Raw genomic sequence first — 17,939 nt, 5'->3', positions numbered from 1 at the left:
TGTGACCCTGGTAAAATCCACATGTAAAATGCTCTAAATACATTTGCTTGGACTACAATTACTTTGTTGATAGGCATGCATTTCTTTCGGTCTAAATAAAAGGAGAGGTTTGACTCACGTCGAGGCGGTGTGGGGCATAGAGGGTGCTAGCGGTCAGCTCCTCATAGCCTGCCGTCAGGTGTGTAACACGGTGCAGGATATCCACCTGGACGGAGACAAGACAGGCGCCATCAGCTACGAGATGCATGCACATATACACACACTTTCCTTGTTTTACCACTCTTGTGGGGAGTTTAGGTCCCCCCACAAGGATCGAAGAACACACACATGACCTGGGTTCAAAAAGGATGTTTCCTTTCAAATACTTTGAGCACATTTGATTGGCACGGGCTTGGTTCCGTTGTGCCACGCAAGCTCAATCAAGTGCAGGAAAAGTGTTTGGAAGATAACATACTATTTGAACCCAGGTCTGGCGCACACACACACACGTAGTTGCACATCAATCAGGGCATAGTCTCACACAAACACAAGTGGGAATTAAAGGAACTTTAAAGCTTCCACAAACCTCTGCTGTATCGGTCAATGCAAAAGCAGCATGACTGCTGGTTCCCTACAAGTTAACCTCTGCACACTTCTCTGTACAACCCTGACTTTGGGTTCATACACTATCCATCTGCCTCTCTGCTATCACAGTTCTAACATTACAAGCCGATATCTATTATTCATTGTTCATTCCAAGATTGATGATGAAATGATTTCTACCTAATTTAAAACCGCACAATGTTGTGTTCTCAGTCATCACTGGTGGAATGCAGAAAATGCTGCCTACAATCCGGTTAGTCAGGGAGAATTGCATTCGTGTCCTCTCTCCACCTCCTCAAAACACCTATTGGATGAGAAAGCCAGCGGTCTCGCCCCTCTGACATTCTCCTCCAATGGGTTTTGAGAATGATGCGAAGGGAGCGGACACAAAAGAGTCAAGGAAATGCAACCGAGGAATTTCCCTCCGCCGCTGACACTGACCGTCCAGGCTAACCTCAGGCTGTTCACAGCAGAAATCTGTGGATCCTCTTCAACAACGCCGCACTTCCACAGGTTTACAAACAGCGGAGGGCAACAGCAGAGTAATGGGGAGTAGAGGGGGGGCCTTTGGCTTCCATGGTGACAGGATGGAGAGAGATGGCCATGGGCTGGCTGCTTCCCAAATGGTACCATATCCATCTAAAGTAGTGCACTATATAGGGAATAGGGTGCCATTTGGAGAAGCATATGTGGACATAGAGATGAAATAGATGGATAAATAACTGGGGGAGAATGGTAAGGTAGGTACACCAAAAGCTTAACTGAAACGAGAGGGAGAGAGGGGCAAAATGCACCTGAGGCATGTTTCTCTGCTAAGTGAAACAGGGACAGGTGCCACAGGGGGTCTTGGGTTGGGTGTTTAGGGATCAGGGGTGAGGAGAGGGAGGTGGGGGTCATCATAGCTAGGAGGAGCTGGTGTCTAGGGATGTTTGGGTCACTGGTTTTGGGGTGGTAAAGTCCCGGAAACCTCCCCAAAATGCCCTGTTCTTTTATAAATAAATGTTGTTTGAACAAATTCCAGGATTGCCTTTACTATTCCCTCCCGATTCCAGAAATCCTCCAAACAGGATTGTGAAAACCAGGACATTTTGTGAACGTTACAGGAATTTTGCAAACCTATAGAGACTGGATTGGAGGGGGTTGGAGCATTGAGGCAGGCTTTCCTAGAGGTCCTCAGTGCCTACCTGGGGCTGCAGAGAGGGGGCGATGTTGAGGACGGCCTCCCCATCCCCGTTGAGGTTCGAGGGGTGCAGGCCGAGGTAGGCAGCAGCAGCGTCGCCTGCATGAGACAAGCTGTATGACCCTGCAGGCAACACACGCTGTGTCAGCCAATCAGGCATCTCAGTGTGGCTCTCAGTCAAATCAGGCACCGCAGTGTGCCGGGGTCAGAGATCACAGTTCAACCAGGAAGTTAACAGTACACTGGCTTTTGAAAAGAGACCGCCATACCCGTGCTCACAACCCATTGGTTAGTGTTGAAAACATGAGGATCGTGGACCACAGTCAGAGTGTTTAGAATGAGGTGAGCAATGATTTAGTCACTCGTGACACAGCCTTCTGGGTGCCAAGATGATCCAATACATTGTACAGCTGGATCCTCAATTTCCACCTTCCTCACGTTGTTGTGAATGAAGTATGAGGCTAGTGCAGGAGAATATGAAATGGCCAAACTATAGGGCCAACTGCAACTTTCTTGTTCGAAACGGACCAAAATCAAGACAACACAAATGTCTTATTACATGAATAACGGTGGTCAGTTTGTCACACTGTAACAAGTGGGCGACAAAGTGAAATTCAGACAATTATAGTTGTTAAGTCTTGAGTCCTAGTGCTGAAACTTGACAGTCCACCAGCGAGCTGTAATCTTACTGCAGGAGAGGCAGACCATGGAAATAGAATCCAGATAATAATATAATAGATTTCTATGAAGCAGACTTACAGTATGGCTCACAATGACAATGGTACATCACCTACCTGCTCCTGTCTGCTTCCTGAGCAAATAGGGGTAGCTGGTACATACGTGTGTGTGTGTGTATACACACAGACTACTGTTCAAAAGTTTGGGATCACTTCGAAATATCCTTGTTTTTGAAAGAAAAGCTATTTTTTTGTCCATTAAAATATCAAATTGATCAGAAATACAGTGTTGACATTGTTAATGTTGTAAATGACTATTGTAGCTGGAAACAGAAGATTTTTTATGGAATATCTACATAGGCCCATTATCAGCAACCATCACTCCTGTGTTCCAATGGCAMGTTGTGTTAGCTAATCCAAGTTGATCATTTTAAAAGGCTAATTGATCATTAGAAAACCCTTTTGCAATTATGTTAGCACAACTTAAAACGGTTGCCCTGATTTAAAGAAGCAATAAAACAAGCATTTTTTTTAGACTAGTTGAGTATCTGGAGCCTCAGCATTTTTGGGTTTGATTACAGGCTCAAAATGGCCAGAAACAAAGTACTTTCTTCTGAAACTCGTCAGTCTATTGTTCTCAGAAATGAAGACTATTCTGTGCAAGAAACTGAAGATCTGGCACTACTCCCTTCACAGAACAGCGCAAACTGGCTCTAACCAGAATAGAAAGAGGAGTGGGAGGCCCCGGTGCACAACTGAGCAAGAGGACAAGTACATTAGAGTGTAGTTTGAGAAACAGACGCCTCACAAGTCCTCAACTGGCAGCTTCATTAAATAGTACCCGCAAAACACCAGTCTCAACGTCAACAGTGAAGAGGCGACTAAATAAATGTCTACACTGTATTTGATGTTATTATAAAATGGTCCCCCAAAAAATGTGCTTTTCTTTCAAAAACAAGGACATTTCTAAGTGACCCCAAACTTTTGAACGGTAGTATGTGTGTGTGTGTGTGTGTATTGTACACTAATGTAAAGGTGTTCTGGCTGCTACATAAAGACAGAGCCGAATGGGAGGTAGGGGACTGTGGGAGTTTGCAGTAGTAGTAGGATAAATAAATAAGAAATATCAGGTTAAAATGACGACATCAAAAGAGGAAGTGGTGAAATTGAACAGAAACAGACATTCAGAAAGAAAAAAATAAATTTGTTAGTGAATTGGATTGATAATCCAATGGGGGACGATGGTCATTTCCTACTAAGAGATATTGCTTAGGGCAATAGCCCAGCATCTAAGACACTGCTAAGTCAAGCTACATTTATCCCTGAAAATGACCACTTTCTACAACATTAAAGCAACTTTTAACGAGGAGATTATCAATTTGGTCTTAAAAAAAACTCCACTATAGAACATCTGTGAGCGCAATAACATCACAGCACTGCATCAGACACCAAACAAGCAGAGGAACAGAAGAAAAGTCAGATGGAGAGCCAGACAGACAGAGGCAGACAGACAGCCAGGCAGACAGACAGCCAGCCAGGCACGCAGACAGCCAGCCAGGCAGGCAGGCACGCAGCCAGACAGGACAGACAGCAATGCAGACATTGTCCTCATTCTGTGTATGTGGTTCTACACTTCTACCAGTGTGTATGAACTACAATGTGTGTGTAATAGCATGGACCTCAGCTGATTGGTGTTGGGAGGCAGGGTGATTGAGATGGATGGAGGGGTGGGGGTCAGGGGTGGTTGGTAGGGGCACACGGTACCTGAGTTGGGCGTCGCCGGAGAGTTAGCCTGGCTAGCCTGCGCCGACACGCTGGCAGCATCCACCGCTGTTTTAACTGCGTAGAGGTTCGCTTCCTCCTGGAACTTACCAATGTTCTTCTTGTACCGTATTCTCTTGTTGCCGAACCAATTAGAAACCTGAGGGGGAGACGGACAGACACCAGTGTATTAGTCAGCGTATCCCCTAGATGTCTTTTCAGGGTTGTATTCATCAGTGCACGCCGTAGCAAAATGCTTCCCAACGGAAAACGAAAACAAGCGTTTCATACTGGAAAATGTCAGGTAGTCCATCCCTGTTTCAGTACATTTTCAGTCACCWGACACTTTCAATTGAAAMCAAATAAAGCCAAATTATTTTAGGCAGGGGAACAGACTACCTATACATTAGAAGGGGAAAAGCTGGTTTCAGTACTGGTAAGTCCACTGGCAGCAGAAGTGTATGGTGCGGTACGGTGGTGCAGTACCTGGGAGACGGTGATGGCACACTTCTTGGCCAGCTCTTCTTTAGCCTCCTCACTGGGGTAGGGATTGGACAGGTGGGAGTAGAAGTACTCGTTCAGAACCTCTGTAGCCTGCTTGTTGAAGTTACGCCTCTTACGCCTGACAGAGACATTGATACGAGACACACACAAAGTCAGTCAGACAATATTCATCTCGGAATWAAAAAAWWAAAAAAAAGCCCTGCAGGTAACAAATTAAATTACAGCAAAACTCTTGAGAAGCACAGACAGACCTAGCGTCAAGGAATCTGGAGCGTAGGATCATGACGGCCTCGCAGGTGCTCTGTTTGAGCTGCATCTGGATGGAGCTGAACTTGCGGTGGATGATGGCCACCATGCGCTCGATCTCCTTGGGAGAGATGGGCCGCGTGCGACTCTGCTCCCTCAGCAGGTTCATCACGTGGTTGGTGAACTCACTGCATGCCTGGGGTGTTGGGGCAGAGGAGGAGGATGAGAAGGAGGGAGAAGTGAGACTATCAACATTTTCCTTTTACTTAAATTCAGTCCAGTTACACAAAATAACAAATTCCCACGAAAACACTCATCTTTGAAGGTGACAGAGAAATACGCGTGTGCTGTTTTTCTCCAGCTTAGATTGGTAAATGTGTGTAAATGGGTCTCCCTCTCTCCTACCTGTTCATATTTCTCCAGCTCAGAGTGGTAGATCTGTCTGATCTGGGCCAGCTTGGCTCTGTAGTCTGAGTGTTCGACGCCTCCGTCGGCGCCGGGCGACCCTCCTGCTGCTGCTGCAGCCGCCGCCGCAGCCGAGCCCCCGCCCTTCTCCGGGCCAGACACGCCCTCGGCCAGTAGCATGTTGTCCAGACGCATGATCTGGGGGTCTGGGGGGTCCTCATCCTGAATGCCTCGGATACTCAGCACTGAAGAGGAGGCAAAGAGAGAGAAATTCAATATGTCAATCAGGCATTAAGGATAAGGGAACACCGTGTCTCAATTGCAACGTCGGGGTCATTTAGATTCAACCCCTTATCCGACTCTAGGCACTTGAGGTAGATCTGAAGAAGTTGGATAGGTATAGGCAATATGGTAATAACACTCTCAGATAGGCCAGGTAGGATGTTTGTCATAGGCTTCTCCTATCCAATTTCTTTCAGATCTTAAGTGCCTCAGCTAGGGGTAGTTTCTGGACTGGGGCCTTAGTTTTGAATTTTTATGTMCTGAAAAAAAGTCTCCAAATAGGCAAAACTGTACTTTCTCTACCGGAGAGGATGATTATTCCGGGTTCCAGCGGGTGCAAGGGAAGGGAGGACAGTAGGACACTTCATCAATACTAAAACCTCAAGGAGAAGTGCCCGAGCTGTCAAAACAACCCTGTCGACTCGCTCTCCCGAGTCACTTGGCTATGAGTCCCTAATGGCATCCTAAAAGTAGTGCACGTTAAAAGGGGTTTGGGTTCCATTTGGGACACACATAAATTCTTCAGTGAATTCTAAATTAGCAGTACCCTATTCTAACACCAGGTGGCAGTGTGGCGCCTCAGTCAGTGTCAGGCTGCCAGTACAGAGCAGAGAGAGGCAGGCAGCAGCAACATGAGGCATGGACAGAGTAATGGGAGTGCATGTGCTGTCACTGCAAGCTCGACTGGCCATAAGTACAGCTTTCAGCCGCTCTGCTATTCCACTGTATTAAACCCAGGACCTCTGTCAGCCCCCAGCCACACACTCATCTCTCCCTCTTACAGATAGACACCCACACACGGAGGCACACAGTACACACTCAGACGCAACACACACACACAGGTGCAAACAGACACGCACATTGCTCTCAATGCCCAGACTCCTATACACAAAGACACTGACTCACAGCCTTTGTTTTAACACTATCATGCCGTACTGTACCTTGTCCTGCAACCTAACCAAGCTAGCACTGTACATCTTGGCTTGGTTTGGCTCAGTAGAGTGAAAGGGGTATACGAGGACTGTAGCATTCCTGTATTAAAGCCAAGACCATTAACTCTCTCAGAGCCTGTTCTATCCAACTTACTGTTCTGCTGTTCACAGTATAGGAATATATACTGAACAAAAATATGAAACGCAACATGTAAAGTGTTGGTCCCATGTTCATGAGCAGAAATAAAAGATTGCACAAAATGCTTATTTCTCTCCAATTTTGTGCACAAATTTCTTTACATCCCTGTTAGTGAGCATTTCTCCTTTGTCAAGATAATCCATCCACCTGACAGGTGTGGCATATCAAGAAGCTGATTAAAGAGCACGATCATCACACAGGTGCACCTTGTGCCGGGGGCAATAAAAGGCCACTTAATGTGCGGTTTTGTCACACAACACCACAGATGATGTCTCAAGTTGAGGGTGCGTGCAATTGGCATGCTGACTACAGGAAGGTCCACCAGAGCTGTTGCCAGATAATTTAATGTTAATTTCTCTACCATAAGCCGCCTCCAACGTTGTTTTAGAGAATTGGGAAGTMCGCCCAACCGGCCTCACAACGTGTAACCACACCAGCCCAAGACCTCCACATCCGGGCTTCTTCACCTACAGGATCATCAGAGACCAGCTGATGAAACTGAGGAGTATTTCGGTCTGTAATAAAGCCCTTTTCTGGGGGGRAAAAAACKAATTGGACTGGCTGGGCCTGGCTCCCCAGTGGGTGGGCCTATGCCCTCCCAGGCCTGCGCCCCTGCCCATTCATRTGAAATYGATAGACTATGGCCTAATGAATTTATTTCAATTGACTGATTTCCTTTTATGAACTGTAAAATAGTCAAAATTGTTGCGTTTATATTTTTGTTCAGTATATAATGTGTGTGTATGTCCAAGGGGTTGGGTACAGCAGGATACATTTCCCTCTTGCATGGATAAATAAAGTATTTTTGTTAAMGCCATAACTAGCAGCTGTTCTATACAGTTTACAGTTCTGGAACAGAGGAAAGACAGGAGATAATTCTATTTCTACCGGCTTTGTTCTCTCTGGGTTAACACAGCCATGAGAGAGAGTTCTTCAGAACAGTAAATACATCATTTGGGATATTTCCTGCAGTTCAATGGTAAATGATATAGGCCTATCCATTGATTCTTGAAAAGTATACACAACCAAGTGGCAGGGCCTGCTGTTGGACTGGAACACCAACTCTGGATTGGGGCTTTAACATGTAGTTACACTTGAGATAAAACGATGTTTCCACAATAAAGTCAGTATCCTTTCGGTTAGTGTACTACTTTAAAGTGCATCCTAAAAATTCTGCCCACTCCCCCTCCCCCTAAACAATTGTCTACCTCTCTTCTCTCAACTTTCCCTCTTTTTCTATAAACTTCTTTTCTCCCCTGCTGTTGCTCTCTTTTTCTTGTTCCCTCTTGCCTCCGTTGTTTTCTCCATCTAGATCCTCTCTCTGTTCTCTCCGAGACACATTCCTTCACTGTTGCTCCCCCTCTCATCCCCGCTCACGGCTCAGGAATGCAGCAGACCCAGCCGACTGAACTAATGACCCCGATTGGCCCATCGCTCTCTCTCCCCCTCTCCACTCACAAAGCTACACTTTAGTACTTATAGGCTAGGTAGAGAGAAAGTGCTTTTACGATGTGCATGCAAACTATGCACCTACTTGCTAAGTTTCCAAGAGTTGTGTGTGCTTGTGAGTAGATTGTGTTTTAAGTGTTAGAGGATTAGCTTATCTTGTGTGTGTGTGTGTGTGTGTGTGTGTGTGTGTGTGCTCTCCAGTAAGTCTGTATCTTCCAGACTGTGTGTGTTCGTGCGTGTGTGTAGAAGTCAGTCTGAGCTGTCCCGTCCCAGACACTGTTCCAGACAAACCATTTCCCGATCCAGCAGAGGCAGCAGACAGTGCAATACCCCGTCGGCTCAAAAAACATGAAATAGTATTTGTTACCTATCAAATAGTTTAGCTGCGCTCGTCTAGACCAACAACGTCAATGGAATAGTCCCAAAGGTACAAACCCCACCCATCTAGCACTCCAGGCAAAACGCACTTCTTAAAAAAAAAAAATGTTTTTGGTCAGTTAGTGTTATACATGGATGCAGTGGTCATAGAAGGAGTAGCCAACCTCTCTGCTTACACACACCCTCCAACCCCCCCCAGTTCTCATTATTATAGCCCCCAGCTGTAGCCCCTAATGACCTCAGATTCTCCTAATTACTCCAATTATTAAGCTGTGAATTCTGACAATCGCACACATCTATTAGGGCCTACGCACTCAGTAGTCGTAATGCATTTTCCAATAAAGCAATAAGGAGCTGGTGTTTGCAGCCACAATACAATTCTATAGTTAAAACCACACAATAGCACCCTAGGGTTAGGCAGGTTATGTGGCATTGAGAGACTGGCAGGGAGAAGAGAAGAGGCACAAGGCGAGAAAGAGGAGAGCTACAGCCATACTATGAAATATTCAGGCTCTCCAGCTGGGGTTTCCACTGCATACATAATCCTGAAGCTCATTTCTGCCTCACAGCCAATATCGCTACGCTGTGTAGTAGACACACCTGGTTTCTGCACACAGGCTAGAACGCAAACTGTGCGTAGTAGGCCTAGTAGGTAGCGCAGGTAGGTACACACCCACTCGCTAGGCCCCTCAAACTCAACTCTGGACTTCAAAGCCAGTTCCACTGCATTTTTTACATGGTTTTTATTGTTCCCCTCTATTCAGGGAGTGATTTAGACCAGGGACACCAGGTGTGTAATTAATGATCAGGTAGAACAAGAAAGCAGCAGGCTCCGGACCTCGTTGGGTCAGAGTTGAGAAGCCCTGGCTCTCGGCCTACATGTGTGGCAGGGTGAGGTTGAAGGCCACCCTAACAGGGCAGCAGTGTCTTCAGTACATTAGGGGGAGATTAGGGGGAGAGGCATGTACCCCGAACACATTCAGGCCATCATCCATCCCTCAGCTCATGGCACACACACACTTTCTACCCCACGTCTGTCTTCTCCTGCTCTGTCCTGCATCCCCTTTTCACTCCCACCCCACACCCTCCCCTGCATCCCCCTTTCTCGGCACCCCCCTCACTCCAGCGCCTCTCGCTCTCCATTTCAGTTGAGTTCTCCATGTGAGCTGCAATCCCTCATGCTGTCAGCCCCCACCTCTCCTCCTCCTCTCCTCCCTCCATCTCCTCCTCCTCCTCTCCCTGTAGACAGACAGGATTAGCATTTTAATTGCCTCAGCTCCCTTGGGTATTCTCAGCCTTCCACTGAGGGAGCGAACCGGAGAGAGAGAGAGAAAGAGAAGGGGGGGGAAGAGAAAAAGTAAGGATAGAGGGCAGCCTAGAAGGAGAACCAAGGAGAATTGGAAAAACAAGGGAGTCACAGGAGGACATAAAAGCAGAGAGAGGCAGAGGAAGAAGATGAGGGGAAAAAGGCAAGAGAGAACAGCAGAATAAGAACGTTTTAGAAATGCTCCTGCTACTATACCGTAACTGGATCCAGAAGAAAACAATGGTCCAACAGGAAGGCGGTTCCAAGCTACACAACCTTCACACAAGAAGGAACTACATACAAGTCAAGGCTTGACATTCTGGCGAATTCGCCGTCAGTACCAAGTAAAAGTCACTGGCCCAAATGAGAGAAGAAGAAAAAAACTGGTCTTCACAGAGAAGAGGAGGATGTGCAGTAAACCCTTTGAACTAAATTCACTATGAGCAAAGTTCCCAGTCGATCACTAGGTTGAAAATATGATGAAAAAATATCACATATAAAGCAAAATATCAAATATTTTCAACCTAGGTCTATGACACCCATAGACTTCTATAAGGTACTATAGAAATAAAGTACTCTGTAAATCGAAAATTTGATGATGAAAGCAACCTAGTGGCATCAGAAAGGAAGAGTGTAAAGTGACTCTGGGCCCCGGGAGGAAATTGAAGACTGTTACTGAACCCACAGGTTGAATTAKGATCCCCATGCTACAGCGGGAGTCGTCTGAGTGCTGTCTGGAGTACTAGTCCTAATCCAGGGGTATCCTCTTCCATTTCCCCTCCTAACCTCTAGTACAAATAATAATATATCCCTGGTGTAACAGAGGTCGGGAACCACGCTGTTTATATTTATTTAACTAGGCAAGTAAGTTAAGAATAAATTCTTATTTACAATGACTGCCTACCCCGGCCAAACCCTAACACTGGGCCAGTTGTGCGCCGCCCTATGGGACTCACCAATCACAGCCTAGTGACGCCTCAGTGCCTTAGACCGGAACCGGGAGGCCTGATAAAGACTTACCTTGCCTGAGACCTGAAGACTTCCAAGGCTTTAGCTCAACAGGCTAACAATCTCGAAACAAAACGTTTTAGTCTATCGAGTGGTACTTTTTTGGAGAGGGGCAGTAGTAAGCTGTGGATGTGTCAGGTCCTGCTTTAAGCAGCGTCTGTGGTTGTGTTGGTCCTTTTAACTGAAACCCTGTGGCACACACACACACACACAAAACCAAACAAACGGTCACACAAATGGTCAGTGTGCTTCCTTCCTGAGCGAGGGAGTGGTGAGTGGTCAGTGTCAACACCGTGTGATGAGGGGTGTGAATGGGAGATGTCCCACCCTGGGCAAACACAGCGAATACCATTAAGCATGAAATTAACCCTTTGTTAACTAGAGACGACAACTATGGAGACCAGAGCAAATCAGGGACAAAAGGCTTCACATCAGATCTAGGCCTATAAGGCTCAACACACACCTCCTGTTCTCAGGTGCTCTGAGCCTATACCATCCAACACATTATCCATAATAAGCATCCACTAGAAGAGCAGCAGGCATGAGATGAAGAGAGGAGGAGTGCGAGGCAGCAGGGTATTTTACATTCTTTCCTTTATTTAACTAGGTTAGTCAGTTAAGGACAAAATCTTATTTACAATGACGGCCTACCCCGGCCAACTAGAACCAGGATAACGCTGGGCCAATTTTTTGCCGCCCTATGCGACTCCCAATCACGGCCGGTTGTGATACAGCCTGAAAACGAACCAGGGTCTGTAGTGACGACTCCAGCACTGAGATGCAGTACCTTAGACCGCTGCGCCACTCGGGAGCTCTCCAAAAGAGATTAGGTAGATGTATCCCTTAAAAGTGGCCGTAGTCCCTCCTTCACTCGCTCTCCTAGTGTTGTCATGACACCAGAATTTTGACTGATACCAGGTTTAGTATCAAAATACCACGTAAAAAGAAAAAGCTTATTAGCCAAAAATCACAGAATTGCAGTTGACGCAGACAGAAACTCTTCTACTGCTCTGTTCAAGCGTTGGGCATCTTTTGAGTTCAATCTCATTACATTAAATGTGATGTTATAATTAAGTCTATGATTTGATAGAGCAGTCTGACTGAGCAGTGGTAGGCAGCAGCAGGCTCGTAAGCATTCATTCAAACAAACTTTCCTGCGTTTGCCAGCAGCTCGTCACAATGCTTGAAGCACAGGGCTGTTTATGTTTCTGTTTCAAGCCTATCAACTCCCGAGATTAGGCTGGCAATACTATAGCGCCTATAAGAACATCCAATAGTCAAAGGTATATGAAATACAAATGGTAGAGAGAGAAATAGTCCTATAATAACTACAACCTAAAACTTCTTAACTGGGAATATGAAGACTCATGTTAAAAGGAACCACCAGCTTTCATATGTTCTCATGTTCTGAGCAAGGAACTTAAATGTTAGCTTTTTTACATGGCACATATTGCACTTTAACTTTCTTCGGTCGATTTTTGTATCTGCTTTTTTTGGTCCTCCAATAAATCGGTATCGGCGTTGAAAAATCCTAAAATCGGTCGACCTCTAGTAAAAACACTAGGAAATCAGCTCCAATTGATTTTAAAATTTAGGAAATCTGTTCCAAAATACTCCCATGCATAAGAGATAGAGACGTGATTGTGTGTCATTTTTCAGAGACAGCCAAGCCATTCATTAATCAATTATACAAATCATACATTTACTTTGACTTTGTTTTAACAAATCTAACCCTATAACAGTAACAATTGACTTGAATAGTAAATCTCTATACTGGGTAAATTAAGATGTAGCCTAGGAGGCCTATTCACAATACAGGTGTATGCATATTCAATAGGATTGTGTGCATGCATTGAGTTATTGAGCTTGTTTTCATGGATTTCATGTGGCTATAGATGACAAACAATCGGTTTCCCTTCCATTTGGGACTTATTTTATTGTACTGATCAACATTTGCATAGAAGTTGCAATCTCTTCTTTTATAAAAGTTTGCACGGCCTCTTTAAACCCAGTAATGATGTCATTCATGACGAGGCACACGCCCACACAGTCCGTTGAGGTCGTGAGAAAGAGACATGACAGGCGAAGGGGGAAAGTTTCTTTGGACATGGGGAGACGATTAAGTTAAACGTTTTTGGAGACAATCATCATATTTTGCGTTATGCTTGTATATTATCACAAACAAAGTACTAGGGTAGTGAATTGATGTTAGCTTCCACAGTAAGCTAGCAAGGAAAGCTAGCCTACAAAGCTGGAAGCTACCGGTATCTTCTTGCATTGGAAAGTGTTCTAGCCTGTATGGACATTGTTTTGCGAACAGTAATGAACAGTTAAAACATTTCTACGTGCTGTGTTGCATTATTCAAGTCTTTTAACTTCTGTGCAGCATGAGTGGGGAGCTAACATGATGCAGTCCAGACTCCCAGTGCTCTAGCGAATGAGTAAGTGGAGCAGACAAGAGGCAGGAATGGTGCGCTCGTGCTATAAGGAGACAGACTTGATCCTCTCAATCAGTATACAACCTGAGGCACATTTGATTGAAGTACCGAAAGTAACAAATTCTAGTATCGAACCGTTTTTCATGTTCTAGTATCAAAAAAGTATGACGTTTCAGTATACCGTACAACACCTCTCCCTTTCCCCCTCCATCGTTCTCCCTCTCAAATCAAATGTTATGTCACATGCACCAGGTGTAGACCTCACCATGAAATGCTTACTTAGTCCCTTCATAAAAAAAAAAAAAAAAAATGTTTTAAACTGCGTTGTTGGTTTAGTAAAAATATTTGCAAAAATGTATTGAAAAAAATATAAAAGTTCCTAAAACAAGGCTATATAAAAGGGGTGCGGGGGGTACAGGTTAGTCGAGGTGATATGTACATATAGGCTCCCTGTCTTCCCTCTCATCAGCCCAGCTGCCTGCTTTCCCGTGCTCGTTAAGAGTCGCCTCTGAAGGAGCTCCTAAAGACTTTGAAAAATGAACGCTCATTTGAGAGGTTGTTCATTTGCACTGATATGCAAATGAGGTGGCAATTAAGCAGTAGATCAGAGGAGCAGCGGCCATTTATAACGAACCAACGAGCACCATGACAGAGTCAGATGTTACCGTGGAGAGCTGGAGAAGCTAAGCCCGCATGTTGGTTGTCTGTGTCTGATTACACTAGCACTAACTCTAATCAAACACACAGATTCAGCAGTTACACTAAAAAGTATTATAGCACAAATCTAGGGTACTGGTAAGTAGGTACTACAATGTACTCTCTAATTAGTTAAGCTACTCACAAACATAGCCTGCTTGAAACAAACTATACAGCCTGTAGAGCAGGGTTCCCCAAGTGGTTTTATTTGGCCCTCCAAGTTGTCTGAGAATTTTTTTTATGAATTTTCATTGTTGGACAGAAGACCGTAAAAACTAGAGGTCAAGTTTTCATAAATCGGTAAATCGGCATTTTTGGACGCCATTATGGCCGATTACATTGTAATCCACGAGGAGACTGCGTGGCAGGCTGACTACCTGTTACGCGAGTGCAGCAAGGAGCCAAGGTAAGTTGCTAGCTAGCATTAAACAAATCAATCTTAACATAAATCACTAGTTAACTACACATGGTTAATGATATTACTAGTTTAACTAGCTTATCCTGCGTTGCATATAATCCAAGCCTACTTTGCCAAACGGGTGATGATTTAACAAAAGCGCATTTGTGAAAAAAGCACAATCGTTGCACCAATGTACCTAACCATGAACATCAATACCTTTATTAAAAACAATACACAAGTATATTTCTTTAAACCTGCATATTTAGTTAAAATAAATTCATGTTTAGCAGGCAACATTAACTAGGGAAATTGTGTCACTACTCTTGCGTTCAATGCCAGCAGAGTCGAGGTATATGCAGCAATTTGGGCCGCCTGGCTCATTGCGAACTGTGTGAAGACCATTTCTTCCTAACAAAGACCGTAATCAATCTGCCAGAATTTACACAATTATGACATAACATTGAAGGTTGTGCAATGTAACAGCAATATTTAGACTTAGGGTTGCCACCCGTTAGATATAATACGGAAGGGTTCCGTATTTCACTGAAAGAATAAAACTTTTTTTTCTTTCTCGAAATGATMGTTTCCGGATTTGACCATATTAATGACCTACAGCTCATTTCTGTGTGTTTAATATTATAATTACGTCTATGATTTGATAGAGCAGTCTGACTGCGGTGGTAGGCAGCAGCAGGCTCGTAAGCATTCATTCAAACAAGCACTTTCCTGCGTTTGCCAGCAGCTCGTTGCAATGCTTGAAGCACAGTGCTGTTTATGACTTCAAACCTATTAACTCCCGAGATTAGGCTGGCAATACTATAGTGCCTATAAGAACATCCAATAGTCAAAGGTATATGAAATACAAATGGTATAGAGAGAAATAGTCCTATAATAACTACAACCTAAAACTTCTTAACTGGGAATATTGAAGACTCATGTTAAAAGGAACCACCAGCTTTGTTTCATATGTTCTCGTGTTCTGAGCAAGGAACTTAAACGTTAGCTTTTTTACATGGCACATATTGCACTTTACTTTCTTCTCCAACACTGTGTTTTTGCATTATTTCAACCAAATTGAACATGTTTCATTATTTATTTGAGACTAAATAGATTTTATTTATTTATGTATTATATTAAGTTAAAATAAAAGTCTTCATTCAGTATTGTTGTAATTGTCATTATTACAAATATATACAGTGGGGAGAACAAGTATTTGATACACTGCCGATTTTGCAGGTTTTCCTACTTACAAAGCATGTAGAGGTCTGTAATTTTTTATCATAGGTACACTTCAACTGTGAGACGAAATCTAAAACAAAAATCCAGAAAATCACATTGTAACCCCTGTTAGACATAGTGAAAAAAGGACCATCACTCACTTGGATATAATTCTATCTCAGCGCCTTCCATGGTGTGGGTGTGTGACTGTCACGGAAACTGCCCAGGATTAGGTAGTGTTGAGGGTTATTGGCGGTATTAAGGACCCCTTCTCGTGGTAAGCCTGTGGAGCTGCTGTGTTTTGTTCTCCGGAGACGGAAGATTAGATTGGTGACACCTTGGATTAGGCTTTGGATACAGCCTGTTGGTTAATCTACTCTAATCTGGCAGTCTCCCACAAAGGTGTAAACACAACACTCATATAAGAATGCACCATTAACAAAACTCGCTTTGCAGCAGGGATCATCAAACTAGGTTCAGCGACGGGCCAATTTTTAAATAAAATAAAAATAAAATATTGAGCGGATTGGTCGGAAGGCTGGAACATAATTACAAATAATTTTTTCACAAGAAGCCAAACGGATATAATGGACTAAAACAATTTCAAACCTTGCTTACATTTTGTATACAATCCCGTCTCGCTTATGCATGGGAGAACTTTTGGAACAGATTTCTTCAATTTAAAATCAGTTGGAGCTGATTTCCTAGTGTTTTTACTAGAGGTCGACCGATTCATGATCAAATAAATTAACGCCGATACTTATTTATTGGAGGACCAAAAAAAGGCGATACCGATTTAATCGGATGATTTTGTATATATATACAGTGGGGAGAACAAGTATTTTGATACACTGCCGATTTTGCAGGTTTTCCTACTTACAAAGCATGTAGAGGTTAATTTCTATCATAGGTACACTTCAACTGTGAGAGACGGAATCTAAAACAAATAATCCAGAAAATCAACATTGTAGGATTTTTAAAGTAATAATTTGCATTTTATTGCATGACATAAGTATTTGATCACCTACCAACCAGTAAGAATTCCGGCTCTCACAGACCTGTTAGTTTTTCTTTTAAGAAGCCCTGCTGTTCCCCACTCATTACCTGTATTAAACTGCACCTGTTTGAACTCGTTACCTGTATAAAAGACACCTGTCCACAACCTCAATCAAACAGACTCCAACTCTCCACATGGCCAAGACCAGAGAGCTGTGTAAGGACATCAGGGAAAAAATTGTAGGCCTGCACAAGGCTGGGATGGGCTACAGGACAATAGGCAAGCAGCTTGGTGAGAAGGCAACAACTGTTGGCGCGAATTATTAGAAAATGGAAGAAGTTCAAAGATGACGGTCAATCACCCTCGGTCTGGGGCTCCATGCAAGATCTCACCTCGTGGGCATCAAGATCATTGAGGAAAGGTGCAGGGATCAGCCCAGAACTACACAGCAGGACCTGTCAATGACCTGAAGAGACTGGGACCACAAGTCTCCAGAAACCATTAGTAACACACTACGCCGTCATGGATTAAATCCTGCAGCGCACGCAAGGTCTCCCCTGCTCAAGCCAGCGCTGTCCAGGCCCGTCTGAAGTTTGCCAATGACCAACTGGATCATCCAGAGGAGGAATGGAGAAGGTCATGTGGTTGATTGAGACAAAAATAGAGCTTTTTGGTCTAAAACTCCACTCGCCGTGTTGGAGGAGAGAAGAAGGATGAGTACAACCCCAAGAACACCATCACACCCGTGAAGCCATGGAAGGTGGAAACATCATTCTTTTGGCGGATTGCTATTCTGCAAAGGGGACAGGCACTGCACCGTATTGAGGGGAGGATGGATGGGCCATGTTCGCGAGATCTTGGCCAACAACCTCCTACCCTCAGTAAGAGCATTGAAGATGTGTCGTGGCTGAGTCTTCCAGCATAACAACGACCCGAAACACACAGCCAGGGCACAAAGGAGTGGCTCCGTAAGAAGCATCTCAAGGTCCTGGAGTGGCCTAGCAGTCTCCAGACCTGAACCAATAGAAAATCTTTGGAGGGAGCTGAAAGTCCGTATTGCCCAGCGACAGCCCCGAAACCTGAAGGATCTGAGAAGTCTGTATGGAGGAGTGGGCCAAAATCCCTGCTGCAGTGTTGCAAACCTGGTCAAGAACTACAGGAAACGTATGATCTTCTGTAATTGCAAACAAAGGTTTCTGTACCAAATATTAAGTTCTGCTTTTCTGATGTATCAAATACTTATGTCATGCAATAAAATGCAAATTAATTACTTCAAAATCC

General features: G+C 44.3%; 1 protein-coding gene across 2 annotated transcripts in view; it reads right to left on the bottom strand.

The window, feature by feature from the left end:
• Window positions 1-17,939, bottom strand: part of pbx4 (pre-B-cell leukemia transcription factor 4) — a 44,090-nt gene that overhangs the window by 3,662 nt on the left and 22,489 nt on the right. Inside the window, exons 4-8 of one of the 2 annotated variants that reach the window (XM_024011481.3) lie at window positions 5,356-5,600; window positions 4,956-5,146; window positions 4,687-4,822; window positions 4,312-4,360; window positions 119-205 (exon numbers count right to left, since the gene is read on the bottom strand). In XM_024011481.3, coding sequence (XP_023867249.1) covers window positions 162-205; window positions 4,312-4,360; window positions 4,687-4,822; window positions 4,956-5,146; window positions 5,356-5,600 — 665 coding nt within the window. In that variant the 3' untranslated portion in view covers window positions 119-161. Of the gene's footprint in view, window positions 1-118; window positions 206-4,203; window positions 4,361-4,686; window positions 4,823-4,955; window positions 5,147-5,355; window positions 5,601-17,939 lie in introns of both variants that reach the window. The other variant, XM_024011482.3, reaches the window with a different exon arrangement.

Source organism: Salvelinus sp. IW2-2015, linkage group LG20 (genome assembly GCF_002910315.2).
Source record: "Salvelinus sp. IW2-2015 linkage group LG20, ASM291031v2, whole genome shotgun sequence".
NCBI classification, from domain to species: domain Eukaryota; kingdom Metazoa; phylum Chordata; class Actinopteri; order Salmoniformes; family Salmonidae; genus Salvelinus; species Salvelinus sp. IW2-2015.
The sequence above is the reverse complement of the archived record's forward strand: the minus strand, read 5'-3'. Positions and strand labels throughout refer to the sequence as shown.